The 27,580-nt window shown below is 51.6% G+C and overlaps 2 protein-coding genes across 10 annotated transcripts in view; one reads left to right on the forward strand and one right to left on the reverse strand.

Annotated features, from left to right (window-relative positions):
- The window catches only part of FBH1 (F-box DNA helicase 1), a 48,112-nt gene extending 31,872 nt beyond the window's left edge, over positions 1–16,240 (reverse strand). The window contains exons 1-3 of one of the 5 annotated variants that reach the window (XM_045072380.1): positions 16,093–16,240; positions 5,362–5,517; positions 2,818–3,419 (exon numbers count right to left, since the gene is read on the reverse strand). In XM_045072380.1, the coding sequence (XP_044928315.1) occupies positions 2,818–3,419; positions 5,362–5,517; position 16,093 (759 nt within the window). In that variant the 5' untranslated portion in view covers positions 16,094–16,240. Of the gene's footprint in view, positions 1–2,817; positions 3,420–5,361; positions 7,117–7,516; positions 7,581–15,983; positions 16,053–16,092 lie in introns of those variants that run through there. The other 4 variants (XM_004757931.3, XM_045072381.1, XM_045072382.1 and 1 more) reach the window with 4 other exon arrangements.
- A 660-nt stretch (positions 16,241–16,900) lies between these two features.
- Positions 16,901–27,564, forward strand: ANKRD16 (ankyrin repeat domain 16). Of its 5 annotated transcripts, XR_006604412.1 has the most exons (8): positions 16,901–17,258; positions 19,558–19,778; positions 21,167–21,209; positions 23,658–23,766; positions 24,061–24,222; positions 25,046–25,124; positions 26,421–26,743; positions 27,098–27,142. XR_006604412.1 is itself a non-coding variant. In XM_045072324.1 (7 exons), exons 1-7 carry the CDS (start codon positions 16,939–16,941, stop codon positions 27,148–27,150), a joined length of 987 nt encoding a protein of 328 aa, XP_044928259.1. In that variant the 5' UTR covers positions 16,901–16,938; the 3' UTR covers positions 27,151–27,564. The 5 variants fall into 5 exon arrangements, 3 of the variants coding, with proteins under 3 accessions (XP_044928259.1, XP_012914582.2, XP_044928260.1); XR_006604413.1 differs by lacking the exon at positions 27,098–27,142 and having other exon boundaries at positions 21,079–21,209; positions 26,421–26,483; XM_045072324.1 differs by lacking the exon at positions 26,421–26,743 and having other exon boundaries at positions 27,098–27,564.
- Positions 27,565–27,580: the final 16 nt, after the last annotated feature.

Raw genomic sequence — 27,580 nt, forward strand, 5'->3', positions numbered from 1 at the left:
GAAACAAACGAAAACAAAACACACAGCATACCAAGACTTAAGGGGATGAAGTGAAAGCCATGCTCAGAGACAAGTTTATAGTTGTAAACACCTACATTAAAAAGAAGAAAGACCACAAATCAACAGCCTAACTTTGTGAGGTCCCTAGGTCTTAACTAGGTCCCTAACTAGTTAGGGACTAGAAAAAAAAGCTAGCAGAAGGAAAGAAATAATAAAGACCAGAGCAGAGATAAATGAAATCAAGAAGAGAGAAGCAGAAAGAAAAAACAACAAAAAAACAATGAAACTAAGAGTTGGTTTTCTTAAAAGATCAACGAAACTGGGCGCCTGGGTGGCTCAGTGGGTTAAGCCGCTGCCTTCGGCTCAGGTCATGATCTCAGAGTCCTGGGATCGAGTCCCACATCGGGCTCTCTGCTCAGCGGAGAGCCTGCTTCCCTCTCTCTCTCTCTGCCTGCCTCTCTGCCTACTTGTGATTTCTCTCTGTCAAATAAATAAATAAAATCTTTAAAAAAAAAAAAAAAAAAGATCAACGAAACTGACAACCCTTTTGGTAGACTAAGAAAAAAACAAGGAGATTCAAATAACTGAAATCAGAAATGAAAGGTGGGACATTACAACTGATATCAGAAATAAAAGGACATGAACCAATTGGACAACCTAGAAGAAAAGACAACCTACCAAGGCTGACTCACGAAGAAACAGAAAATCTGAACACACCAATAATAAGTGACTTGAGTTGGTAACCAAAGGCCTCCCAACCAAGGAAAGTCCAGGACCAGACGGCTTCACTGGAGAATTCCACTGAGCATTAATTCTTTCAGAAGAATGAATATCATTCCTTCTTAAACACTCCAAAAAAAACTGAAGAGGATGGAGGACCTCCAAACTGATTCTAGGAAGCCAGCATAACCTTAGACCAAAGTTCGAGAAAGATACTAGAGCAACCAAAGGGAAAGGAGAGCTACAACAGATCACCGGAAATACGTACGAAGCATCCTTGTTAAGCGACGATGAAAAACAGCCTCAGTCTAACATTTCAGGAGGTAAATATGAGCTGGAAAAACTTGCCCCAGATCTTCTCAAGCAGAATGGAGAAAACTCACTATCCCCATCTGTGACTACTCAGGTCACACAGGATGCATCTCAGTTCGGTGGGTAGAAATACTATGACACAAAACAGAGGTCACACCCAAAGGCAGAAAGGCAGTTCTCAGAAAGTACAAAACAAGACCTCAAGCAAAGAATGAAGCAAGAGTGATATGAAATTTCATCCAAAACCCTTCATTTTTGTAAGAAAAATGTATTGTCTTCATATGTCCATCTTGCCCTCCATCCCTAAATTTTTTTAAAAGATTTTATTTATTTGAGAAAGAAAGAGCATGTAAGAGAGGAGCAGAGCGGGAAGGAGCAAGAGAGAGAAGACTCTGTGCTGAGTGCAGAGCCCAGTGTGCGGCTAGATCCCATGACTTCTAAACCACAATCTGAGCCAGAACCAGGAGTCTCAGACACCCAACCAACCAAGCCACCTAGGCGCCCATCCATCCCTAAATTTCTAAACTTCACCATATCTGAAGGGAGAGTTTATCTTCATTTCTAGGGTTTATCCCCAGTGGCTAGTTTAAGGGATATCGTAAGCCAAGCAGAACATGCTCCCAGCCCATGGGTTTACCCTTGAGCCCACAGCTGGGAGGGAAGATATGTAATCGAAGACCAGCAGAAGGGCAGGGTGCCAGAGCAGTGAGGGAATGGACTCAGCACCAGGAAGTCTCTCTCTCTCTCTCTCTCTCTTTTTTTTTTTTGGAAGATTTTGTTTTTTTAATGGACAGAGGGAAAGAAACAGTGAGAGAAGGAACACAAGCAAAGGGAGTGGGAGAAGGAGAAACAGTGCTAAGCAGGGAGCCCAATGCAGGGCTTGATCCCAGGACCCTGAGATCATGACCTGAGCCAAAGACAGATGCTTAATGACTGGGCCACCCAGGCACCCCAGGAAGTCTCTTCCAAGAGCATGGGCTTCCCACTGTATCAACGGCCAAGAGGGACACTTAGGGTGATTCCATGCAAGACTCATTTATGCATCACCTACTGTATATAAAAGATCATGAGGCACAATGGAGAGCTCGAAAACAAATAGGATCGGCAGCCTTCTGTCCATGAGCCAGTAATTTCAAAGGAGAAGGAAGGTGGGCACCTGGATGGCTCAGTCAGCTAAGGGTCCAACTCTCGGTTTCAGCTCAGGTCATGATCTCAGGGCCATGAAATCAAGATCCTGCTCGAGATTCTTTCCTCTTCCCTCCAACACACACTGTCTCCCTTTCTCTCTCTCAAATAAATAAAACCTTTAAAAGGAGGCGGAAGGTTCTCCAAACTGTAATACGGAATGGGATAAGCTTCAAACAGAGGGAGAAATTGCTACAAAAGCACAAGGAAGAGAAAGGGAGAGATTCTACTTCACTGCCCGAGGAACAGAGCGAAGCCTTGAAGACATGAGATGTCAAGAGAGATACGGAGGGCCCATATGGGGCGGGCCGGGGAGCGGGCTAGGCCAGCCTAGACAAGGGGTATGCGGCCTACGGTCGGGACACAGAAAATCCCTTGTGGTGGGCAGAGTACAGGGATATGCTGGGGAGTGGGCAGTGAGGCTCTCAGCAAATCCTCAGGCAAACACGGAAAGCCGTAAGGGCCTCCAGGGAACTCAGATATTATTCCCGAGGCGAACGGAAACTACCATTTCTGGAGGAACGTTAAGGCCTGTTGTGAGCAAAGCTAACCTGTGTGCTTTCCGAGAAAGCACCACGGAGCCACGAGCGGTCTACGTACCAGTGGGTCACTGATGATATCTCTCCAAAGGTGGCACACGAGGCTCACGTTCCAGTAGAGATCCTCCACGGGGAGGAAGGCGAAGATGTGCCGGAGGACCTCATTGGGCAGCCTCCAAATGTGGCTCTGGGCTTCCTGGCCAGGCAAGGTCCCCAGAAGCCCATAGTAAGAGTCAGGAATGGGATCAGGCCCAACGTCCTCCACTTCCTGGCTGGGTTCTCCGGACTCCACAGAGCGCCATGACAGAGAGTCCTCGGTTTCTTGCCTGGCTTCCCTGGGTCTTGCGCCCGACGGGGACAAACGATGCCGTGCAGTCTTTCTAGAAACCCCGTCCCACTGACTGGCCCCTGTAGCTTGATTCCTGTCGTCCTCAAAGGACCGAGACCGCTTCCTTGCAGGCAGAGCGGACCCTGCCACGCCCAGTCTTGCTTCTCCATCTTCCTCCTGAGGCAGGGCACAGTGGTTCTCTGCAGCAAAGATCATGTCCCCCTCCGAGTCCTTAGAGGTGTCCTGGCCCACAGAACTGCTTTTGGCCATGTCATTGATGCACCGCTGCCGGGCGGCTGGGAAGAACTCAGTGTTGTACCCTTGACATCCTTGGCCTGCACGGAGAACCCAAACACAGTGAACAAGATAGGAAGGACCGCGGACCCACCGCTGAGCCACAGGAGGGACGCTGATTTTAATTATGTACATTAACAGAGAACAGAGACAAGGACATAGCTACCAGTCAACTAATTTCATATACAGATCTTAATCCAAAAAGTATTTATATCTGGCTCTATCACGTACTCAGACACGTGCATGAAGAGACAGACACCAGTCTCCAGATGGCCCGAGGAGCACGGTCTACTTTGCAGTATGTACAAACTGAACACCCGGACGGACAGACAGAAGGTCAACAACTCCTCACACAGACACACCCACTTACAAGAACTCACTTCTCCTGCCTCACTCGTACAACACAAAATCTAAACCCGACAATGCTTCAGGTTCTCAGGATTCAGGAAAACCTACTCTTTGCCTCAGTTAAAACCCTTGTGACTTATTTTTATCTCCTCCTGTGAAGCTGACACAGTCACTGATTTTAAAATAAGAAGAAGGGAGTCAGAATTCTCTTCATAGGATGCAGGTGGTACCTAACCTGTCCACACGTTGCTTCAATGGGCCTTCCTTCGGCACCCGGGATTCTGAGACAAACTGAAAGTGAAACGGCCTGTGCGGTCCCTGATCTCAGACTTCCAAGCACTTAAGGGAGTTCAAGTGGTGATTTCACACAACACCACTGTATTCTTACACCCTATTGTACAATGCCAGTCAAGTGTTTAAGCGCCTTATCAATATATAACAAAAGACACGGCTCCTGCCCGAAGTGGCTACAGCTGGAATTCTTACTGTGGAAAATAAGAGAGGGGAACAAGACTAGGATTAGCCTCTAATAGAATTCATAGGATTCAGGATTTTTTCTATGTTAGAGGGAAAAACTGTAACTGGTTCTAGGGCAATCTGATAGAACCCAGGGCTTGGAGGCAGGAGGCGGGGTGAGATCCTGATACTCTCTAACTGTGGCACTCGATGGCCCCAACACCCAGGGAGCCTGCATGTCCTCCGGGCCGGGACTCCACACGGAAACGTGCACACACTGACCAAGTCCTTGTCAACGAACTCACAACACAGAGAAGCTGCCTTCTACACACAGAACAAACAAAACACTACCACGGAGTTTAAAACTGCCTCATACATGGGTTACAGTAGTTCCAAAAAGTGACAAACACATATTACGATAATTACAGATGACTAGGTAAGATCTGAGTTGGATTCTGCAATTAAATATATTGAAGGGAACGAAGGCAATCGGGACTCTCCCGATGGGTATTACTAACAAAAGGAGGAATTCGTTTGGCACCTAAATGGGTAATAAGAAAAACCAAAGTCCCAGAAGTAGAATTTGCATGTAATTAATAATAAATACCACGTGACAGCAAGTCCAAGCTTGCGTCCCTAACGTAACAGGGAAACTTTTCACGGCACGTGCCTGAGTGATGGGTCAGAAAACGGAACTCAAGGATAATAACATGACGCTGGATGTTCCAGCTGGTTTGGAAGAAGTCACACCTAAAGGCAAGGAGAAGGGTTCCTGCAACAGGTGGGCACGAGGTGACACAGGGCACAGTCGGCCGTGAAAGCACGGCATGGGGGCATTCTGGAGAAAACTAACGGCACGGAAAACGAATGGGCTCAGTGACAGACCACTGGAGTAGGGGCATCACACAGCTCTAGGGCGGACCATGACACTGGTGCGGGTCTCCCAGCGCACTGTGGTAAAGCCAGCCAATGCGACTCGTTCTGCCACGTTTCCCTGGGGCTTTGGCCAACCGCGATCAGGGATGCCATTTTCACGGAAACTCACACGTCATGAAAAACGTGTCCAACTATGGCAAGAGGACTAAAAATCACAGCAGCAATATTTACAAATACCAGGAGAGAGTCAAAGGTCACACACACTACAGATTCAGAAATGCAAGGTATTTTTGGAAGACATACCCCTAGTCCCTCTTTTTGCTCTGGGTCTAGGATAGAGACCATGGTTCGGGTCTCTGTTGGTCCATCTTTGACAGAAGGGCTGGGTCACAGCCAAGTGACTCCGAGCCAAATGCTGGCAGTCGATGGCTGTAAGGTGCTTCCGCTTAAACCGTCTCACTGTTTGGTACCAACGGGCAGAAGAAATGGGACACTCGTTAGTCATGACCAACTCTCCAAGGGAGCCAACAGCTTATACTTCATTTTCAGGAACCTACTGACCGTGGACCACCCCAGCCTGCCCTTGCCTTCTTCCCTAAATTCCTACCCACTTTTAGTCATTTCCTAGTCTCTTAGCATCTCCTTAGAATTTAAAAATCCTAAAATAAGATTCCAAAATGATTGTTTTTCTTTACTAAACCTCCTAGAAGCCCTGATCATGAATGTTTATTCAAAAAGGGTTACCACTAATGCTTAAGTTGGGATCCAAGATCTTTTCTCTGACTTTATCCAGGCCATTTATGTTCCCACAATAACCGTAAGTATTTCAGGGTTGGCTTAGCTTTGCAAAAATAAACTCATTCATCATCCCCGGTATATACTAGCTTCTCCAGGTCTCAGAAGCACAACGCAGTGACTAATGAACAGTCCCTATAAAATCCCAGAGGGCCCCCCCATGTACGCATCTCAGATCCCAGGGCATCTCTGTACTGGCACTGATGTAAGCGGACAGGACTGATGCCCCCAAGTAGAAGAGAATCAAATCCACTCTCGAGGATCTTCAAGAGGAGGAATTTTCATACCCTCCCTTGGCAACGCATTAGAGCAGCAACTGTACCTAGAATTCTGTCTCAAGAGTACCGACATATGTAGTTTTATATTCATCATTTTCTATCAGGTAATTCCTTTTCATATTTAACCAAGACTTCATGTTTCTGTATCTGGCAACACATGTACGATCTAGCTACCTCCTTATGGCATTAAACAGAACGGTTACACTACATGTTCAACATTCTGAACAGTCACACTTAAAAAAGAAAGCAAAAGTAAAGAAAGGACAAGAACAGCTATAACAGAATCCGAGTCATCCTTTACAGAAGGCGGTCAAGAAAGAATAAAATCCATTCCTGTCAGTACGACGTTTTCGCAAGTCCTAAAAATACCGGAGCCAACGCCAGTGTCAGATGCCGGAATCTCACGCAACATTTCAGCACGAAAATGTCTAAAACCAAGTCATGGATGAGCATAACCAGCACAATTTACTTTTTTTTTTTTTTTAAACCATGAACCCCCTCGGCCCTTAGTTTCTTCAGAAATGCTCCTTCCAAATTTCAGCTCATTCTTTCAAGGTTTAAACAGAAGTTGTAGAGAAAAAAAAAGTCTTCATGATATTTTAAGACTTTAAAATAATGATGCCTACATGCAAAAATAATTGTACAAGCCCCTCTAAAAGAATGCTAGAGACCCTTCTACTACGTGAATTCAGAAACTAGAGGCAGAGACAGAACCGTGCAGGGCCAGAGCTGTTTCTACAAACACGGCCAGAGGGATCAAGGCAGCAAGCGGAGCGAGAGGAAGGGGCCCTGGTGTGAGCCCTTCACCCGCCACCTGGCACCTGCTGTACCCACCAGCTCACTCACTTCTCCAAGACTCAGCGGCACTACAACGCTTAAGTGAGAAAATACACCCAACAGTCCCTGAACTATAGAACCCCACCCAAATACACCCCTCTGCTCACTCTGCTTAACAAAGTTTAGATATGACTAGTTTACGGAAAACACTAAAATAACTTTCAAATTATAAAGATGCCGGGGCGCCTGGGTGGCTCAGTGGGTTAAAGCCTCTGTCTTCGGCTCAGGTCATGATCCCAGGGTCCTGGGATCGAGCCCCACATTGGGCTCTTTGCTCAGCGAGGAACCTGCTTCCTCCTCTCTCTCTCTGCCTGCTTCTCTGCCTACTTGTGATTTCTGTCTGTCAAATAAGTAAAAAAATAAAAAAATAAAAAGACTTGAACAGAACACTAACATTTAAAAAAAAAAAAAAAAAAAAAAAAAAATTATAAAGATGCCACCTAATGGGAAGACATGAAATGCGTCAGCAATCCAATCTCACAGCCACGTCTGTATTCCCGGGAACGTCTTTAAAAAAAAAAAAAAAGTAATATATCTTAATTACTTACTATGAACTGAAAATATCCCCTCCAGTGTAATGGTTGGTAACTGATTTTTCTGTTGCTGTTGAACACATTCCTTGACCCTAAAAACGATGTCTTATTCACACTTAAAGGGCAAAAAATGAATGTGCACTCTGTCTACACTAGAAAAATAAAATGTATTTGAAATTTTCTACATTGAAGAAAATAAGCTTAAACTCTATATAAAAGACACAACTTTACCACTTCTGCTCCAAACCCCTCGTATTACAAAGTCAACAACCTATTTTGCCTGAATGGGGACCGGCGGTCAGAATGGCAAAAAGTTGTAAGGTAGAGCTACAGTGACCCTTCCAGAATACCGACAAATCCTGGCCCCTAATTCGGGTGCTCCAAGTGCACGCGGTTCAGCTTACAGCAGCAGCTGCAGGATTCCAACCAATAAACCCACTAACACTGTAGATCCCAAATACGTGCCTGGTCTTTGCTTCTATGGCTCTTCAAATATCCGCAACTATTTCAGAACTGGCAAACAGAACATCTAGAATTAGAACAGGAGATAGGAGCAAAAAGCTACTAATAGGCACTTATTTAAGGAAGGTGAAGATCTAGAGACGCCGAGGTGGGGCTCAGGTCATGACCCAGGCTCCTGAGATTGAGTTCCTCGTTGGGTTCCCTGCTCAGTGGGGAGCCTACTTCTCCCTCTCCTGCTTCTCCCTCTCCCGCTCCCCCTGCTTATGCTTTCTTTGTCAAATAAATAAATAAACTCTTAAAAAAAAAAAAAAAGAAAAGAAAAGAAAAAAGGTGAAGGTCTATTGCCAAACTGGCCTGGAGAGGAAATCCCATCCTGGATAAAAATCACAAAGGAATAGGATTAACATCAAACCACTCAAATTCATACTTTTTGATCCCAGGGCCTTGGGGCCAGGGCAGACCTGCTTAGCTTACTGGGATGAGTCAGGTAACACAAGACGTCTAAAAGGCAACAGAGACATAGAACCAATGGGAACACTGGGGTCAGTCAAGGTTTTAGATGCCCACCCAAATCTACAATATAGCTCTAAGTTTGGCTGTGGCAAACTGTTAAACAGGACAGTGGCTGACAGCAGATGTGTACAGAAGAAGTACTTCTTCATAGAGTTGCCACGCACCCTAGAACTTTTTCTGTGAAAAGTACGTAAGAATGGCTTTATCCCACCCAATCCCAGCCCTCCTCAGCCAAACGTGGGCGGCCCTGATAATGACCACCAACTGGGTGGGAATGTCTTGACCCCGCGCCCCGCCCCGCGCCCCGCTGTCAGCCAGCCCATGTCCTCCAAGCAGATAAGGTACTCTTCTGTCTTTCTGACTGGACCCTGTGAACACAGCACAGTACTGGACACACGGCACCTGCGGAGCCAACACTAAGCGGAGAAGAGAGCAGGAGTGTGGCAAGGCTGGGTGGCACGGGACCCCGAGCTCCAGACTGCTAGGAATTTGCTGTAGAACTCCTTTCAAGGGCAGACCACACGAGAGAGAACATCAAAAACACCCAAAGGAATTATTTTTGGAAAAGTAATTATATGGACAAGGTAGACTCTTAACTTACATATTTATTTTGCAAAATACATCAGAATCTTAAATCTCTGTTGAAAAGATGCAACGTTTGCAGAAATCTTACAAAGACACAAGAGCGGAAGAAAAAGGCATTACGGGAGTGAGCGGAACTCAGTACTCGGCTTCCAGAGAGTTCGAGTAAATTCCCACGGGTTCTAGCATGCAGCCATCCCGGAAGGAGCTAAGGGTAAGAGCGGAAGGAGGAGGGCCCCCAGGCTGAGCGATCTGGCTTCTGGGTATTGTCGCCTGAAGCGATGTCACCTCAGCCACCTGTGACTGCTGACCTGGGAGGCAAAGTTACCATTTTCAATGGATTTCCATATCAAAAATTACTCTTCCGACTTCAGCAAGAGATCAGAAAAACTAGACTGCATTTTATCTGACTCTCAGACCCGAGAGATGAAGTGCTTCGTTCACTCAACTGGGAGCCAGAGCCCTGTGTCCGTCTGCCTCCGGAGTCACACAAACCATGGAACTGTGGTTCGATTCGTTCTCTGCTCGGCAGGTGTATTCAACCCTTAAAGCCTTGATTCCCTTATCATTAAAGATGGGGACGACCATAACCCTCCACACTGAACTCACAGGACAGCCGAGGCTCAAATGAGACGATACAGAAGAAGATACTCTGTGACATCCGTATCGAGGCTGACAGAATCGCCGGGCTACGCTGTCAGAACGACACGTCCGCCCCACCAGGCTCGGTGTCTCCTTGAAGGCGTATGAGTTTTATCTTTTTTTTTTTTTAAGATTTTATTTATTTATTTTTCAGAGAGAGAGAGCGAGAGCGAGCACAGGCAGACAGAGTGGCAGGCAGAGGCAGAGGGAGAAGCAGACTCCCCGTGGAGCAAGGAGCCCGATGTGGGACTCGATCCCAGGACGCTGGGATCATGACCTGAGCTGAAGGCAGCTGCTTAACCAACTGAGCCACCCAGGCGTCCCATGAGTTTTATCTTAACAGCATGAATGTTCCGGTAAAATTTTTAAAAAATAGTACAGCAAAATGCTAACCACCCTTCTATTCTCATGAACATACTTTTAAACCAACAGTTCAAGTGTAATGTCATCGAAACAAAGATGCACAAATGCGAGGTCCTCCTCCCCAGTCACCCGGACCACGGACCACGCAGCATCCCTCCTTCCCCTAAATGCCAAGTGCACGGAGTCTCACGGGCACATCTGTCGCCGCTGGAAGCTCTCGGGATCCCTTCTGGGGACAAAGCGGGCTCCGTGGTCAGCGTGCGGTTAAAGGGACGGTGAGAGAGCAGGGTCCCTCGTGTGCTGAGCCGCGCGAGGCCCGGAGGTGTGGATGTCCTCTGTACCCATGCAGGTGCTCTGTACCCTCTAAGAGACTGTCCCACGGTGACTAACAGAAATGTGTCATCCCCCTCATGTGTCAGGACTGGAAAAAACTGAGGACACATGAAAGCCATTTGGCCAAGCAGAACTGTGCCCGTTATCACACTGCTTTCCCCGTGCCGGCTTTCTCACAGCAGGATGTCCCTGCGACCCCCGCTCTGCTGGGCCCCCTTTCAAAAACCCATAGCTCGGCAGCCCAGGACAGCCTCGGGTTCCCGCCCTGTCTGACTTCAAATGGTGACCGCCTGCAGTGATCATTACCCGGGACGCATCATCGAGTCTTCCCCTCGAAGACCAGCCGATGACCAGCCGATGAGTGGCCGTCCCATGCGGCCCCGCCTCCAGGCCACCCTGCCTTGGCAGGTCCTCGGGCCCAGGACTCCCCTGAGCCACAGCTATTCTCAAGCGCTCCTGGACCAGAAGGCCCTAGAAGGCTGGGAATGTGTCTCACCACATTATCCCCCAAAGCTCTTAAGATAACACTTTGCAAGTCACAGAGCCTGAGGCACCTGTTGAGTGGGAAGCACAGTCAGGATTCCTTGACTCTGTTCTCACCAGTCAGCTTCATTCCAGAATCGTTACTGCAAAACAACTTACAAAACAAGTCACAGAAAGTGAAACGGAGCGCTCTAGGTTTTGTGGCAAAGACACACAGCAGGCCTACATGTCTCTGGCCTGACGAGTTAGGAGGTCACTGACAGAGCTCGAGCCAGCGGCATGCGAACAAACAGACTGCTGCCGCTTGCAGGCCTGGCCCACACGTCCTCTCGGGCTTGTTCCTCCATCCTCTGACCCCCTTCCAGTTAACAGGAACTTGACCCCCCCGGGCATCCTTAGAGGCCCCACATTCAAAAAGGAAGCACCTCCAGCTGCCTGGGTCCTTGGATTACTGCTTCAAAGAGGGTCACTCCCCCCCACCCACACACACACAACCTGGAGCCACCTTAGATTGTCCTGACCTGGAGACATGAACTTTGATGGTCGTTACATGTTTGACTCTATCTGCTACTGTAGCCAAGCCTTCTCCAAGCATTCCAGGATCACTGGAAATTGGTACCAAGTTAATGTCTTTCTTCCCCTCTCATTGCTAATCAGAATTTCTAACGAAACGTCCTCTAAAACTTACAGGTTACAGACCTAAACAGACAGGATGAAGACAGTAAGAACAAACAGTTCCTAGACAGAAAGACTGTTAAGTAACTGCTTAAAAAAAAAAGAAATCGGGGAGCCTGGGGGGCTCAGTCCATTAAGCATCTTCCTTTGGCTCAGGTCATGATCCCAGGGTCCCGGGATGAGCCCCCCAGCAGGTTCCCTGCTCAGCTGGGGGTCTGCCTCTCCCCCCCCCCGCCTGCCATTCCGCCTGCTTGTGCTAGCTCTCTCTCTGTGTCAAATAAATAAATCTTAAAAGGAAAGAAAGCAAGAAGGAAGAAATCAAGGTTAACTGTCTAGGACAAAGTACCTGACCAGACAGACTGCTCCTAGTAAGAACCTCAAAAGGCAGTTTTGCTAACTCCCTTCCTGAGTCACCTAACCTCATCTTGTTAGTTCTCCACAAGCCTCCCGCTGTTCTCGGAGGGGCTCTGCGAAGACAGAGATGGTGGGCACTTTCCCTCTAGGGTTTCCTATGGAGACAGCAGTGCGGGGCAATGTAGTCCAACACCGCAAGGATCCAGGTGCTTCACAGGCCGTAAGACCTAAGGGCCCAGTTTAACCAGTTAATGTGTTATTTCCCAACTTTAGCCCTGCAGAAAGTACTCATCAATCCGGGAAGCCCTCTGCGGTAATAAAACACCCTGCCTGGCTCTGAGATGCTTGTAAACAATTACCTGCAAAACTGTGTATTTAATATGCGTCGTATGCAAATTATATTCCTAGAGTGTATTTTGCTGTTATTATATTATCATCAACTGTCTGTGTGGGTATTCACATGTCTTCCGCTCTGGACTGAAAGCTCTGTCATCCGGCAGGAGTGAAGGACTCACTCAGCCCAGCACCCAACACACCCGGTCACTGGTGTTCAGACGGACAAGCGAGCGCCACACTGCTCCCCTGCTTCCCTCCACAGAAGCTGGGTTCTTCCATGGGTTCTTCAAAACCCTATACGACCTGACAGCTCCTTAGTGCCTCATGGCTCCCGGAGCTCCTGTACACATCTTCCCCGGAACCTACTAGATCCCACGACTGGGCCATGTTAGAACCACGGCTCATCGGAGGTTTGCTTGGGGGTGATGGCACTCAGAGTTTCTGACTCCCCACAGGCAGAGTTCTTTCTCCTGGAACATTCCGCCTTCCATATCCAGAAAGCTTTAACGCAGCCTCTGAAAACGTCAGGCTTCATTTCTAGGTCACTTTTTCTCATTGCTGTGAAATGTCATAACCGAAGACTTAATAACAAGCCAGTATTTAGAAACTGTCACCGCGAGGAAAATCATCACTAACTCCAATAAGCTCAAAATGGAAAAACTTCAAAATATCACGTCCCCATGAGCACTGCAAGAAATAAACGCAGAACAAAGATGCTGTGGTTCCAGCTCCCTTGATGGAGATGCCTCCCACGGCCACATCCTGCTTGTCTAAAAACCCCCAAGGCCTGGCCTCGCAGGCCTGATCTTCCTCAGATCGTCTAACCGCTGCAAACGCCCGCTCCTCCTGAAGACACAGCATTGGCTTAGAGCACACAAGGACGGAGGTGCGGGCTTCTCACAAGGATAAGAATGGTGAGAAGAAAGGAAAAACAAGAAAACGTTACTTACAACCTAGAGTATATTTTTATATATTTGAAAGGCTTGTCCTTCTGTCAATTCCACATTCCACCTTTAAGTTGTTACGATATCGCAGATTCGTTATAAACACCATGAGGGCTTCCTCTCTTGGTATCTCTGATGTCATATGCTGAACACTCACTAGCACACCAAACGGCAAAGATTTTGCCTGCCCATGAGGCGGCAAGCAAAACATTCACAAATCACCAAAGATCAGGCAATCTATATGCTACACAGATACGCACAGAAAGTGCTGAGAGTAAAGACAACAGATTAGGGACGTTGAAAAAGACTTCATGAGGAGTTTAGCCTCAGAAGACGAGTAGGGTTCAGTAAGGCAAAAGAAACACTTAAGTACAAAATACAGAACTAGCACAGGGCTGGTGCACTGGAAAGTCGAATTTCATTAGAACAAGAGGTTCACAGATTGGGGACAAGGCTGGAAAAGGGATCTGAAGGCACAGATTGTAAAGGTCCTTAAACAGAGCACTACAGACACCGTGGGCTTTACCATGTAGGCGACTCGGGGCATCATCTAGCTTACCAGCAGTGCTGACACAGGAGTCAGACTCACTCCGCAGCGGTCTTCCTGGGAGCTGGGTAGGGGATGGGTAGACGCAGAGACCGCGAGGAAAATCAGACAGAAAGTCACTTCCCAGACCAAAACGAGAGTTGGGAAAGGTCTGAGAGCCGCAGCAGCAGCAGAAATAGAGAGAAGGGAACAGGAAGATCAACACATCGTCTTCGACAAGACTGAAAAGGACGATGAAGAACAGTGACAAAGGTAAGTGACATTTCTTGCGGGAACCCAGAGGTCACGTCATTAACCACATGAAGGAGTCAAAGACAGACAGCGTTTTTGTTTTACTTGCTCTTTCCTGGAAGGGGAAAATGAACACTTCCGTGTTTTGAAAGCAGTTGTTTGTTTTGCTTCATTTTAAATTTATCTGTGGGATGCCGGGTTAAGCTCCAAGAAGAACTCTGAAATAGGAGACTGGTCCTCAAAAAGCACATGAGTGACAGGTGAAGCTGTAAGATGCTGGGAGAATAAATTTCTAGGAGTCAGTGATTTCCATGCCAGAAGGGCCAAGACAGACTCCAATTCCGTTTTCAAATAAAATCCACCTATGAAGGGTAGAGGGATATGATAAGCAGAGAAAAGAGGACAGCAGCAAAACTGAACTCACAGTCCTATGACCGATACCAACAGTGTTCACACACTCCCAGACCACAAAACACACCAACAATCAGGACACCGACAACCGTAGCTGAATGCTACAGGAACACAAAATACAGTGTATGAGAAAGGAGAGAACACAGCCACGTAGCAAATCTCAATGCCAATACTGACTACCCGAGCCATGAAACACTAAACGGCAGACCACAAATTCCAAAAGCCTGCAGAAAAGAAAGAGGCAGCCCAACTGGGAAATCAGCAAGACCCAAGCACAGCTCCATCTGTCAGCTCACTGTACAGATTCCTCCCCTCCACACCAAGCTTTTGATCTAGAAAAACCACAAGGGCCGTGGTCAGACGCGTATATGTTACCATCTAGTTATCTCAAAGGGGATACAGAAGCTACGTTCCTAAAGAACTCGGGAGAGGATTTTCACGGAGGGTACCAGGTAAGTAACCAAGCACCTGGATTTGAAGTATCCTTATCGTGCACCCATGTGTCCCCGTTTTCTTTTTAAAAACAGGGAACTTGAGACATAAGGCAAAAAAAAAAAAAAAAAAAAGGCGGGTTCTTTTGTAATTAGGATGGGGCTGGGGGCATGAGCCGTAAAAAAAAAAAAAAGAAAAAAATTACAAGATGCTCAGCTTCCACTGGCACCAAACGAACAGCCACAGTAAGAGCAACGTTGGGCATGTTCTAAAACTCCACACATTTCGAAATACCTTTATGCCTACCCTTCGCTGAAGTGGCAAGATATAATGGAACAGTAACTCGGGCAAAGCTGATACTGGACCCAGTTCGGTCTCCAGTGCCTACCTATATTACTCAGTAAATTGGCCAAATCCAGTCCGCTCATTAGTGAAATGAGCTTGTTTGCATGGGTCCACACCAGAGGCCCCAGCAGGCACACACTGGGTGCCACCGTCCTTTGTTCCAGAGGACTCTATTACCTCTAGCTCCACGGGAAAATCCCTAACTTCTGGAGGCATCCATTTCCCTGCGGGTAATGATGCCTCGCAGGGCTGTTTGCAGATTAATGAACGACTCTGTAAACCGTACGGCGCAACACAAAACGTACAGCCCAACTGCTTCCCGGCCTGGTCAACTGTAGCAACTTCGGGACTGAAACCACCAGGGGGTCGGAACGACTCGCACCCGGTGAGACCCGGCTAAGAATTCAGCCCCTGCCCTGGTCCCTCCCGTCACCCCGTTCAGCTTGCTGAGATCTCAACGTTCTCTGCACAAGCCAAGCTCCAGGCCTTCCCACGTCGCCCTGATTTTCTGAATAGTCCGAGAAGGGGGGACTCCGATGAGCGAGTCGGGAGAGGACACGATCGAATGACTCGCCCAAGGTCAAGACACAGGGGCAGAGAAGGAAATGCCGGCTTGTCAGCCACCGGAGGCCACGTCCCCCGCGCCTCCTTCTGCAACCGACGGGGAACGAGCCGCTCGCCGCTTCCCCGGCCGCAGGACCCCCGTGCGGGGGCGCCCCCCGCCCGCCTCCGTGCACGCCCCGCCGAGCCCCTCCCGCCCGGCCGCCCGCGGCGGACCCGAGCCCCCGCACCGCGGCGCTCGCCCCGGGCCCTCACGCCCCCCGCGGACCTGCTCCCGCCGCGCGAGCCGGACCCCCGCTCAGGACCCCGAGAGCCTAAGTGTCCACACGGCAGCGCCCCGCCCGCGCGCTCCCTGCCACGTCCGCGGCCTCACGCACTACGGCGCTCCGAACCGGGCCTCCCGCCGCCGCCGCCGCCGCCGCCGTCTCCGCCACCGCCGCCGCCGCCGCAGGGCCCCGGCCGCCCGGCCTCCCAGTCCCAGCGTCCCCAGGGCAGCGCCCGCCCGAGCAGGCCGCGGACTTCCTCCGCCAGCTCCGCCCTCGCCGCAGCCCCGGGAAGAGCCCGCCGCCAGGGCCGACGGACAGCTCGCACGTCCAATCGGAACGGCACGCGCAGGGGGCGTGCTGACGGACTGCCTCAGCGACCAATAGGAGCGCGCGCGCCCAGGGGGCGCGGCTACCGCCCGCGGACCGCGCCCCGCCCGTGCTTCCGCTGGGGCCGAGGGGGCGAGTGGAAACTTTCCCAGAGTTCCTCCGAGCTCCCGCGGACCCGAGGAGGGGTCGCGGCCGGGCGGAGGGGCCGGCGGAGGTTGGGCGGGGGAGGGGCGGGGGGTGGGGACGCGCGGGGCCCCTCCCCCTCCCTGGGAGCCGGCGGCTGCTGGGAGACTTGACCCTCGGGTGCCGCCCGGCGCCGGCTCCCCTCCTCCTCGTCCTCCCCGCGGCGGGCGTCTGTCGGGGCCGGGCGGATCGTGCCGCCGCGCGGAGCGGACGCGGCCCGGGGCAGGCCGGGCGGCAGCACCCCTCCCCCCTGGTGTGGCGCCCGCAGACGCAGCCCGGGCCGGCGGCCGCCTGCGGACGAGCCTGGGGCGCGTGAGCACGGCCCGGCCCGGCCCGCGAGGCGAGTGGTCCGCCGGAGGGCCGCCCCCGCACGGGGCCGCGGGGGTCGGGGCGTCCCGGGGGCCGCGGGGGGCAGGGCTGGCGGCCCGCACGCCTGCGCCCGCGCCCATGGCTGCGCGCGGGGCCCCGCGGCGGCTGCACCGGCTGGCGCAGGAGGGCCGGCTGTGCGCCCTGCGGGAGGAGCTGCGGGGAGCCGGGCGCGCGGGCTGCGCGGGGCCGGCCGGGGACACCCTGCTGCACTGCGCCGCCCGCCACGGGCACCGGGACGTGCTGGCCTATCTGGTCGAGACCTGGGACATGGACGTCGAGGCCGCCGACCGAGACTACAAGCGGCCGCTGCACGAGGCCGCCGCGCAGGGCCACCGGGACTGCGTGCTCTACCTGCTGGGCAGAGGAGCCGCGGTGGACTGCCTCAAGAAAGCCGACTGGTAGGTGGCCGGGTTCCCCAAAGACACCCCCCCCCCCGTTCCCCACAGAGTCACGGATCCCCGTGGGCTTTTCCGCCTTGACACCGGAGCGTCTGAACTTGGCCCTGGAGGACAGATCAGCCTCTGCGAACAGCGGGGTACCCTTGCGGGGTTAACTGTTCCCAGACCTGTCCAAACCCTTTCTTTCCCTTTAGGGAACACTCTGGAACGCGATCGCACCGCGAATCGTCTGTGCTGCCTGCAGCAGGGCGACACCGGGCTGGGTCATGACTCTGCCAGTAACGTTGTTCTCACTTGTCTCTCTGGAGCAGAGCCTCACAGAAGGTCGTGAAGAAATGTTCAGGGAAGCCCCGTGTGCCCCTTCCTCAGTCTCCCCCAAAGTTATGGTCTCACACTTCTGCAGTGCAGTACCAAGAGGAAGGAACCGACATCACCACGACCCGTGTATTTTACCGCTTCCAGGATGTGTATGGTTTTAGCTCACAGATAGCCTTGCGTGAGCAGGTCCACAGACCAGACGTTCCGCAGTCACCATCACGCACACCAACTGCTCTTTGTTAGACAGACATAGTTTCCAGTACCACTGTGGGGGGCTCCTGGAAGTTGATGACATCCTAAGAGTCGTAACCTAATGAAGTTCCTGCCTGCAGGTGATTTCTGATCTGATGTCACTATGAACCCCAGTGGCTACACGGATAGTTAAGTAATGTGCTGTCTTGCCTGCTGGAAATGGTGGGTCAGCCCGCTTGATTGAGCACAAGACTAGTTTTCTTCTGCTGCTGGCCAACTGGTCTAAAGACCATTCCAACAGATGTAAGACCTCATACATGGCTCAGAACAACTCTGTGGCTAGGGGACTGGCCTCTCTGCAAAAAACCATTAAAGAGGCAACGTTCATTGGAGTATGTATGTGTGAGGTGTAATTGCAGTGAGTTTTTTTTTTTTTTTTAAGATTTTATTTATTTATTTGACAGATCACAAGTAGGTGGGGGGGGGAGCAGGCTCCCTGCTGAGCAGAGAGCCAGATGTGGGGCTCGATCCCAGGACCCTGAGATCATGACCTGAGCCGAAGGCAGCGGCTTAACCCACTGAGCCACCCCGCGGTGAGATATTTTTGCCCGTTCTCACCTTTCTGGCTTTGCAATACCTTCCCTGCTTTTTTAACCATCCTGCCTTGCTCAGGATTTATTCCCTCTGTGAAGTCCTTCTGGAAGATTCCAGCCTTCATTTATCTGGGTTCCTCCCTCTTAATTTCGTATTCACTCTCCTTACTACATCCTCCTGCCAAAAATATTGGTAATTAGTTAATATCATAGAAATCTTAGAAGACAGATCCTAGATGCAGCCTGTGAGGTATCCTACGTATAGTGAGTTCCTGCTGTGTGCCTGACACAGGTCCTAACCCCAGGAATCAGGAGGTAAATAAGACCTGCCCTTGCTTTCTGGGAGTTATGTCTCCCATGTTTTGCATATGAGAAACCAGAAGCTCATGGTATAGAAATGTCTTACCCAAGATCATTTATGAAAAAAGGAAGGCTAGAGCCACTTTCCTTCTTATTAGTGTAGTTTATTCCCATAATTGTGGACACAAGACAGTTCAGAAACCTATAATCACACTGTTCCATTTGTGTCTCCAAAGTATGCTCCTCGTGGGTAGGCACTGTATCAAATGTTCTTTTTTAGCCTTTTTTCAGCACACTTTAACTAATAAACAATTACTGATTAAAGTGAATGGAGTAAGTGCAGCAGAGTACCTTTAACACAAATATTATTCAAGATGGGGCGCCTGGGGGCTCAGCCGGTGAAGCGTCTGCCTTCCACTCAGGTCATGTTCCCAGGGTCCTTGAATAGAGCCCCACCTCGGGCTCCCTGCTCAGCGGGGAGCCTGCTTCTCCCTCTACCTCTCCTTCTGCTTGTGCCTGCTTTCTCTTTCTCCCAAATAAATAAATAAAATCTTTAAAAAATATATTATTCTATACAAACTGTCCATGGTTTTCATTAACTCAGTTTGTCACTGTCTCAGTTTGGTCCCACAGTTTAAACTGGCCCGGAAGCAGGTTTGCCTCCTCAGTAATCCCCTCCTGCAGGCACACCTACATCCTAATTTCTTTCCCTTTCTATTTCTCCCAGAGCCTCACAGTGGCCAGAAAAGTTGCCGCTCCACACAGATTTGCTGCTTCTCAGACCCCTCTAGGTTTTCCACCTCTGCCAAGGGCGTGTGCCTTTCAGAACACCCAGCCGCGCCCTTGTAATGTCTCAGCTGCCCTTCCGTCTGACAGTTTCTCCTGATTGGCCTTAGGACTCCTTTGATGATGGCCTGCACAAGGAAGAATCTGGAGGTGATCCAGGACCTCGTGGAACATGGCGCCAACCCACTGCTGAAGAACAAAGATGGCTGGAACAGTCTCCACATTGCCAGCCGAGAGGGCGACCCTCTGATCCTCCAGTACCTGCTCTCCGTGTGCCCCACCGCTTGGGAGACGGAGAGCAAAATCGGGAGAACGCCTCTGCACACGGCAGGTATGGCCAGGAGCTCTGCAGGGGCGCAGGCACAGGGGCGCAGGCTGCTCCCCTGAGCCCGCAGAACGCCTTCTAGTTAGGGGCCCCCACAGAGCTACAGGGGTCTGTGAACTCGCGGGCCAGGAATAAGAGCAGCTTTGGGGTATTTCGGCACAGAGTTTGTTCCTGTGGCTGATGGAACGTGGCCCATAACATGCTCTTTCTCGTATTCGTGTGTATCTGTCCTGTCCACCCCAGTTTGTTGGAAAGCTCATTCTGTTCTTCACTGTCTTTGACCTTGGGCAGGGGACTGAGTCTCTTAAGCAAATTTCCTCATCCCCAAAATAATGATGATAATGATGCCCACGTCGCAGGGTTGCTGTAGAGGTTAAGGAACACGATGTATCTAAGTCCCTTGACACACACTGAGCGCAGAACACACAGGCATGGCTATTTTCAGGATTCTGTTTACGTTGTCACTGTTACCCGCAGGAGGAAAAGAGACAGTATTTCCCTATACCTTCATTGATACCTACCACAGTGCTAATCTGTTTAAATAAATCTAGGAACTTGTAATTGAGTGCCTGCCTGAGTGTCTTTGACTTATCTAGTGATGATGTCAATAAAGATGTGGGATACAACTAATTATCCTTAAATCTGAATTATCTAGTCATAGATCATTTTAAATTACTGGAAAGCAGAAAGTGCTGTGATGGAAGACCCCATAGATAAAGACCTCAGGAGTCCAGGTCAAGAAATATAAAAAATGATCTGTAGCCTTCTGGATAGTACGTTGAATTAGAGTACAGGGCCTTGGTTTCTCAAAGCATCACTACCTGTGACATGATATAGTTTAGGAAATATTGTAGCTTCAGGGAGCAGTTAGGGACCAAGGAATTCTTTTTAAATCTTGATGGGTCAGTAGAAGAACTTTTCTCTGCTACGAATTGTTTGACTAGTTCCCCAAGAAACGATCAGCCCCTAGCCATTCACGGAAGAGAGTGGAGAACAGATAGTTGAAATCTTTGTTACTGAGTGTCATTCTCTTTAGTAGGAGAATTACATTCCTCCTTATTTTCTCATGGATCATTATTAATATGTTTTACATTCCCTGGGCAAAAACTGACCGGCCCTAAGGATTTGCAGCACAACACTGGAGGAAAGTTTAGGACTGAGAATTCGCCATGGACGTGCTCACAAAGAGTGAGTGTTGGCTAAGTGCCTGTTAAGTGAAAACATCGTCATTACCAGTTACCTAGCTAAATTTTTCTTTTTCTAGGATGGTAACAGTGTCCTTGATTTAATTACTGTTTCCCATCAGTCCTAGCTAAAAGGCTGGGGCAGAGAGAGACGGAAGGAGGAGTTTATACCTGCTCTGAACGCTCTGACTCTCCGCTCTCTTCTCCCAGCGATGCATGGCTGTTTAGACGCGGTGAAGGTGCTTCTCCAGAGGTAAGAATAAAACAGCAAGTGGAGGAAAGGATTCACTAATTGTAACAGTTAATGTCGATGCTACAGGAAAAGCTCAGAAAAATAGCTCAGAAAGAAACTCAAGCACCCAAGAGAGATGAACAAAGGACATAACTCAAAGAATTTACAACAAAAATCGCTGAGTAACATGAGACAAGAAAAAAAATCACCCGTGTATCTGCTCTTTCGGCCAGTTTTCATAGGCTCAATGCCTCAGCACCCTCTAAGCACTGTGCCAGATGCACGGGCCGCAGGAGAGGCTGGCCGGCACAGGTCCCCTCGTGGAGCTCGCACGCTGGCAGACGGGAGTCCCCGTTCACACCCCGCGAGCCCGAGGAGAACAAGGAGTCACGGGCTCCCTCCAGGAACATATGCCAGGATGACCTAACTGGACTGGGAGGGAGGAATCTTGGCCCCAGGGATAGTCAAGCTATGATCTGAAGGAGGCTGAGAGGGGGAGGCAGGGCCCCTTTCCAGACAGAGGTGACAGTCCCCGTGAATGCTCGGAGCCAAGGGAAAGCCTGGTGCTGTAGCAAACTGAAGGTCCACGTGTGCGGGCGCGTCCGGAGCAATGGGGCGAACAGGGCGCCGTGAGCAAAGGCCGGCGGAGGGCGGACCCGGACGATGCGAGGACTTGAGATTTTGTTGAGAGTACGCCGGGCCACGGAAGGGCTTTAAGCAGAGTGGAGAGCGGACAGTAATAAGTTTGCATTCTTCAGAGATCCTCGCCTTGGAAAAGAGGGAGTGGGTTGGGGGGGAGCGGGAGTGGGTGTCGCGAACGTCGGGAGGCCGCTGCAGTTCCCCGGGAGAGAGAGGGCGGCAGCTGGGCTAAGACACCGACTGCAGGGGTGAAGAGAAGGACGCGGAGGTCCTTAGGAAACGGAATCAGTGGATTCAGGTGAATCATTGATCACGGGAATGAGGGAAGAGACGTCCAGGATGACAGGCTTCTCGTTGAGCCACTAGGGATGCCATTTGCTGGGACAGAGAGCACTGGAGGAGCAGCAGGTTTGCTGGGGGGATGATCATTTCCCTTCTGGATGCGATGAGTTGCGTGTCCCTGCGAGGCACCCACGTAGAGATGTCGAGTGCCCAGCTGCCGACAAGATCCAGAGCCCACGGGAGGGGTATGAGCTGAGAAGCAGATGCGGGCATCATCGACCTAGAAATGACGACTGAACTCACGAGAGCGGAAGAGGTTATCTGAGCAGTTACTGAGTAGTAAGAAGAGAACAGGACTTCACTGTGAGGTAGCAAAGGTCCTACTGTGGGAGGAGAGCAGACAGGCCTCCATGAGGGCATATCAAAGCTGTAATTGAAGTGAAGAAGGGAGAACCAGGGGCGCCTGGGTGGCTCAGTAGGTTAAAGCCTCTACCTTTGGCTGAGGTCATGATCTCTGGGTCCTGGGATGGAGTCCCGCATCGGGCTCTCTGCTCAGTGGAGAGCCTGCTTCCTCCTCTCTCTCTGTCTGCTCTCTGCTTACTTGTGATCTCTCTCTGTGTCCAATATAAAAAAAAAAAAAGGGAACCAGTGCTCCAAGCAAAGAGGACCAGCACATGCAAAGGCAGCAAAAAGCTGGGAAGCTGGAGGAGATGATAATGAGCAAAAAGAGGGTAGGAGACGTAGGATCATAACAAAGGTAGAACAGGTGGTAAGAGGGGCCCAGAAGGTTTGACGGACAGGACCCTGAAGGAAAGGACAGAAGAAGAGAGGAGAGGTAGGAGAGGCAGAAGATAGGTCAGGTAGGAGGCAGGACCAAGAAGGAAGTCGGACAGATAGGCCCGCAGAGGAGGTCGGAGCGGAAGACGGTAGGTCCACGCGGGGCTAGGACTGAGAGCAGGACCAGGGAGGCGGCCGGAGGCGGCAGGACGGGCGACGGTGCGGAGGGCGGGGACGGAGGGTGGTCCCACGGGAGACTGAGGTAGGAAAAGGACAGGGAGGAACCGGAAGGCCAGGACAGGGGAGCAGTAGGGAAAGAGAAAGGCAGGATGCAGGGGAAGGTGGGCGGTGGGACTGAGAAGGTGGGCAAAGCAGCCCTGGGAAGGCGGTGGGAGCGGGAGGACCGGGAAGGAGGCAGGTGGCCCAGAGGAGCGTGGGGAGACGGGTCGATGCTGCCTTATCCTGACCCCGGGTGGCGAGCGTTTAGATTTTCCTCTGTGATCGGGAGATAAAGGTTTCGGGGAGGACTGGCCATGCCCACGGTGGTCCGGTGGCTGTGAGAAGGGTTAGCAAGGCAGGAGCCACAGCGGGAGAAGGGGACCCAGACCTGAGTTTTGGTGACTGGTCACGAGGGGGAGAGGATGCGCACAAGCAGGGTGAGGAAGTCCGAGGAGGGGCTGAGTTTGGGAGCCGGGGACCGCGCTCCGGTCTCTGTGGCCTGCGTGTGCGGCGGGGACCCGTCTGACCTGCCGCTTTGGGTTCGTGTGGCAGGTGCGCGTACGAAGCCGACCGTGCGGACAGGTGCGGGTGCACACCCTTCATGGACGCGATTCAGTGCGGCCACACGGCCGTGGCCAGGCTGCTGCTCGAACAGCACAAGGTACAGAAACGGTCCTTCCCGTGGGTCTCAGATCAGGGGTCAGTGTCACCGTGGGCGAGGAGGAGGCAGACGTCCTTGTCTGGGGCCCCTGCGAGGGTCCCGTGTCGGGTGTGCGGGGAGCAGTTAGGAGGAGGAGGGCCCAGCACGCTGCTGGTGCGCAGGAGTGACCGCCGGCCGCCCGCCAAGGGTGCCGTGGCCGGAGCGTGGTATCCCCCATGATCGGCCAGAGAGGCCGCGGGGCTCGCTGGAAGGTCCCCGCTCCTCACACACGGCCCCCTCTCTCCGGCCCCCCAGGCTTGCTGGGCCACGCGGGATGCCCTGGGGATGCAGGCCATCCACAGGGCAGCCGTCACCGGGCAGAACGAGGCCCTCCGCTTCCTGGTGTCCGAGCTGGGCGCCGATGTGGACGCCAGGGCCGTACCCAGCCGCCTGACGCCGCTGCATTTCGCCGCTAAGGTTCGTCTCTCCGGGAAGACCTTCCCTCCGCGTGACGCGCCAGCTTTAGTTTGCACACGCCCTTGTTCCGTGTTCAGGAATAACGTTGTTTGCAGCCCTACGAATCCCCCCACGTAAAGTCCTGCTGCTCTGTCCTTACAGTAGATTCCAGAAGGGAGCATTGCAGCCGCGGACGCTCGCTGCTTACAGCCCAGCTTGGAGCGTTAGGAGAGTTTGGTGGGTCATCTTCAGCCGCACTGGCTGGCTGCCCCGACTGGCTTTCCCAGCAGCAGGAATAGTTATTTCCCGTGAGTGGCACTCTCCTGTCCCCCAGAAAGGCAGTGGAGAGATGAGGGGACCCACACCTGGCCAAGGCCATTGGGGGGATGGATGGGCCTCGCAGCCGTGATTCCGTGTCTCTCCGGTCCTCGCAGCCTGGCCGGTTGGACGGGAATCCTGTCAGGTGACACGTGCTGGGATGTGTGCTGTGACGGGCGTCCAGGAGGGGTCACGGTCTCCCTGTTTATCTTCGCTTTGAAATTCCAGCAAAGAGCGTGTTTGCTGGGAGAGATTCTAGAGCACGTGTTCGGATGTCTGCTGCCGACTGTAGTCATGTAATTTGGCCTATGGAGTAGATCCTTTGTGTTTTCATAACCAAATGTTCCCAAAATCTAGATTTAACAGTTTACACTGGAACCTGAGAGCCATGCAGGTCTTTCTGTAGTTGTGAAAATTCCATTGTAGCAGCTGAGTATTTTAGAAAAAGTACGTAACCCGCATTAGTTGGTGTTGAAGGGCTCGTCGGGGACCTCGTCCCAGGATAACAAGTGGACCTCACCCTCAGGAAGGACACGTGAGCACAGTCCAGCAGCTCCTGTCCTTGGATGCCGACATCAACTCCAGAGACGAAAGGAAGCGATCAGGTACGGCTTCGTGTCCCGTGCGGCTGGGGAGTGACTAGTGGTGGATGTAAATGACGCAGGGACCTGGCTGTGGAACACGCTGGCTTCAGACCATCCCTCCAGCGGCTCGGCAGCCCGTCTTTGAAACAACGCGTTTGCGAAGCTCTGGAAATGTCGCTGTTGCCATGGCAGTGGTGGGGCCTGTGCTGGTCACACCATGACCACGTGTGCGCCTGGAAGCACTGGCTGGTGGATTCAGTGGCCCCCAGTTCAGATTCTCCCGAGGCCATATCTCTTTGGAGTGCGTTTGAAAACTAGAATCACTATAATTTCTTTTCAGGATTTATTTATGTATTTTAGGTGGTGGGAGTGTGCAGAGGGAGAGAGAACCCCGAACAGGTTCCCCACTGAGCAGTGAGCCCAACGGGGGGCTCCATCCCAGGACTCTGAGATCATGACCGGGGCAGAAGGCAGACGCTTAACCAACTCAGCCGCCCAGCTGCCCCCCACAATAACCTTTTTTTTTTTTTTAAAGATTTTATTTATTTATTTGACAGACAGAGATCACAAGTAGGCCAAGAGGCAGGCAGAGAGAGAGGAGGAAGCAGGCTCCCCGCTGAGCAAAGAGCCCAATGCGGGGCTCGATCCCAAGACCCTGGGATCATGACCTGAGCTGAAGGCAGAGGCTTTAACCCACTGAGCCACCCAGGTGCTCCCCACAATAACCTTTTAAACGTGAGGCTCAGAAAGCTTTTCAGAGCTAATTCTTTAGACTCGGGTTAGAATAAGCCTCTGCAAACGTTGGGTGCACCACGGCATCTGGCAAGTGTCTGTGATGCTCAGGAGCCGTGTCCAAGGCTACGAGGACGGTCCCTACGTGCAGGGACACGAGTCTGTCTGCAGGACACAGGATCCTAGGCCTCACAGCGCCAGGAACCTGGAGCCCTGATTCCCGAAGGGGAGCAAGTGTCCGTTTGTTCATCACGTCATTCTCATTCATGGCAGTGTTTTTCCTGACGCAGAGAATTCACAGAACCTTTAAAATGGCTTCTGGGCCATTTAAAGTTGCCTGTTCGTGAACCTGCTTCATTGCTTGAGACAAAAATCTCTTACGTTCTCTCACTGGGTGATTCTTATAAAGCCATTTCCAACCCAGTCAGGTTAAGAAGGAAAATGCTCTGATCCCGAAGAGGCAGGGGCACCGGGAGGAGTCGCAGAAACGTGGGAGAAGGATTGGTTTGGGGATGTAGCCGCTCGCCGGGTGGGCACCGCTGCGGGGTCCTGCTCCAAGTCCGTGTGGCTTCTGTGTCCCCGCAGCCCTGCACCTGGCCTGCGCTGGCCAGCACGCAGCCTGTGTCAGGCTCCTGCTGCAGTCCGGGCTGAGCGACTCTCCGGATGCCTCGGGTGCCCTGGCTCGGCAGCTGGCTCGCCGCGCGGACGTCCTCCAGTGCTTCGAGCGCTGCCCTGAGACCTGACAGTGCTTCTGAGCGAGGACGACAGGCGTGGTGACCACGTCCTGCTGCTGCGGTCGTCAGGATCCCCAGCCAGCGGGCCGTGAGGACGCCGGCTGCGGAGCCCGTGACCCGCACGCAGAGACTTTTCGTGACCCGGATTCGGCTTTTTCTGCCCTTTGAGGGGAGGTAGGGGATGTTCTTGGAGTCGGTGTCTGGAGCCCTCAGGGAAGCAGGTGGCCCGTGTGACTGTAACACAGTATGAGTTCACGTAACTATGTCACGTGTTTTGTGGGTAATGTCGTGGGGGGAGGCCAGGGCGAGGATGTTGACGGTGCGGGGGCCGGAAGCACAGCTGGCCGCTGCTTCCTTCCCGCCTCGCTTCTTGGTTCATTACGGTGGTTTCGCTCTGGTTTGTAGCCTGAAAGGGACGCCTGCCCAGACATATGCAAGGAAATAATGGAAATATTTGTACTTTCTAAGCGCTGCTGGTTAAGCTATGTTTATTGTTTTGTGTTTTTAACGATTTTATTTATTTGACAGAGGTCACAAGGAGGCAGAGGCAGTCAGAGAGGAGGAAGCAGGCTCCCTGCTGAGCAGAGAGTCCAAATGGGGCTCGATCCCAGGACCCTGAGATCATGACCAGAGCCGAAGGCAGAGGCAGAGCCCATGGAGTATACCCAGGCGCCCCGAGCTATGTTTTAATCTCGAGGTTACTTTTATTTAGTGGTTCTGCGTGGGCTGTCTTCAGATAACAAACACACCTAAAAGACGCAGCTGCGAGAGTCCCACTGGAAGAATGGCCTTTGTTCTGCAAGTGCTGGCCGCACTTCCTATCCGGAGCCCCTGCCCCCTGCAGCCTGGGGGCATTGAGGACACTTGACTCTGTAACCAAAAGTTCTGGAGCAGTTTAAACAGATCGAAGGGAGGCTGCATGCTCAGACCTTCGGATTCTTTTCCTTTTTCCTTTTGGGGGAAAGTGATAAAAATCATCTTCTCTGGGTCACAAAGAATAGTTAATCCAGG

The sequence above is a fragment of the Mustela putorius genome, unplaced genomic scaffold, assembly GCF_011764305.1.
Source record: "Mustela putorius furo isolate JIRA1106 unplaced genomic scaffold, ASM1176430v1.1 tig00004033_pilon_pilon_pilon, whole genome shotgun sequence".
NCBI classification, from domain to species: domain Eukaryota; kingdom Metazoa; phylum Chordata; class Mammalia; order Carnivora; family Mustelidae; genus Mustela; species Mustela putorius.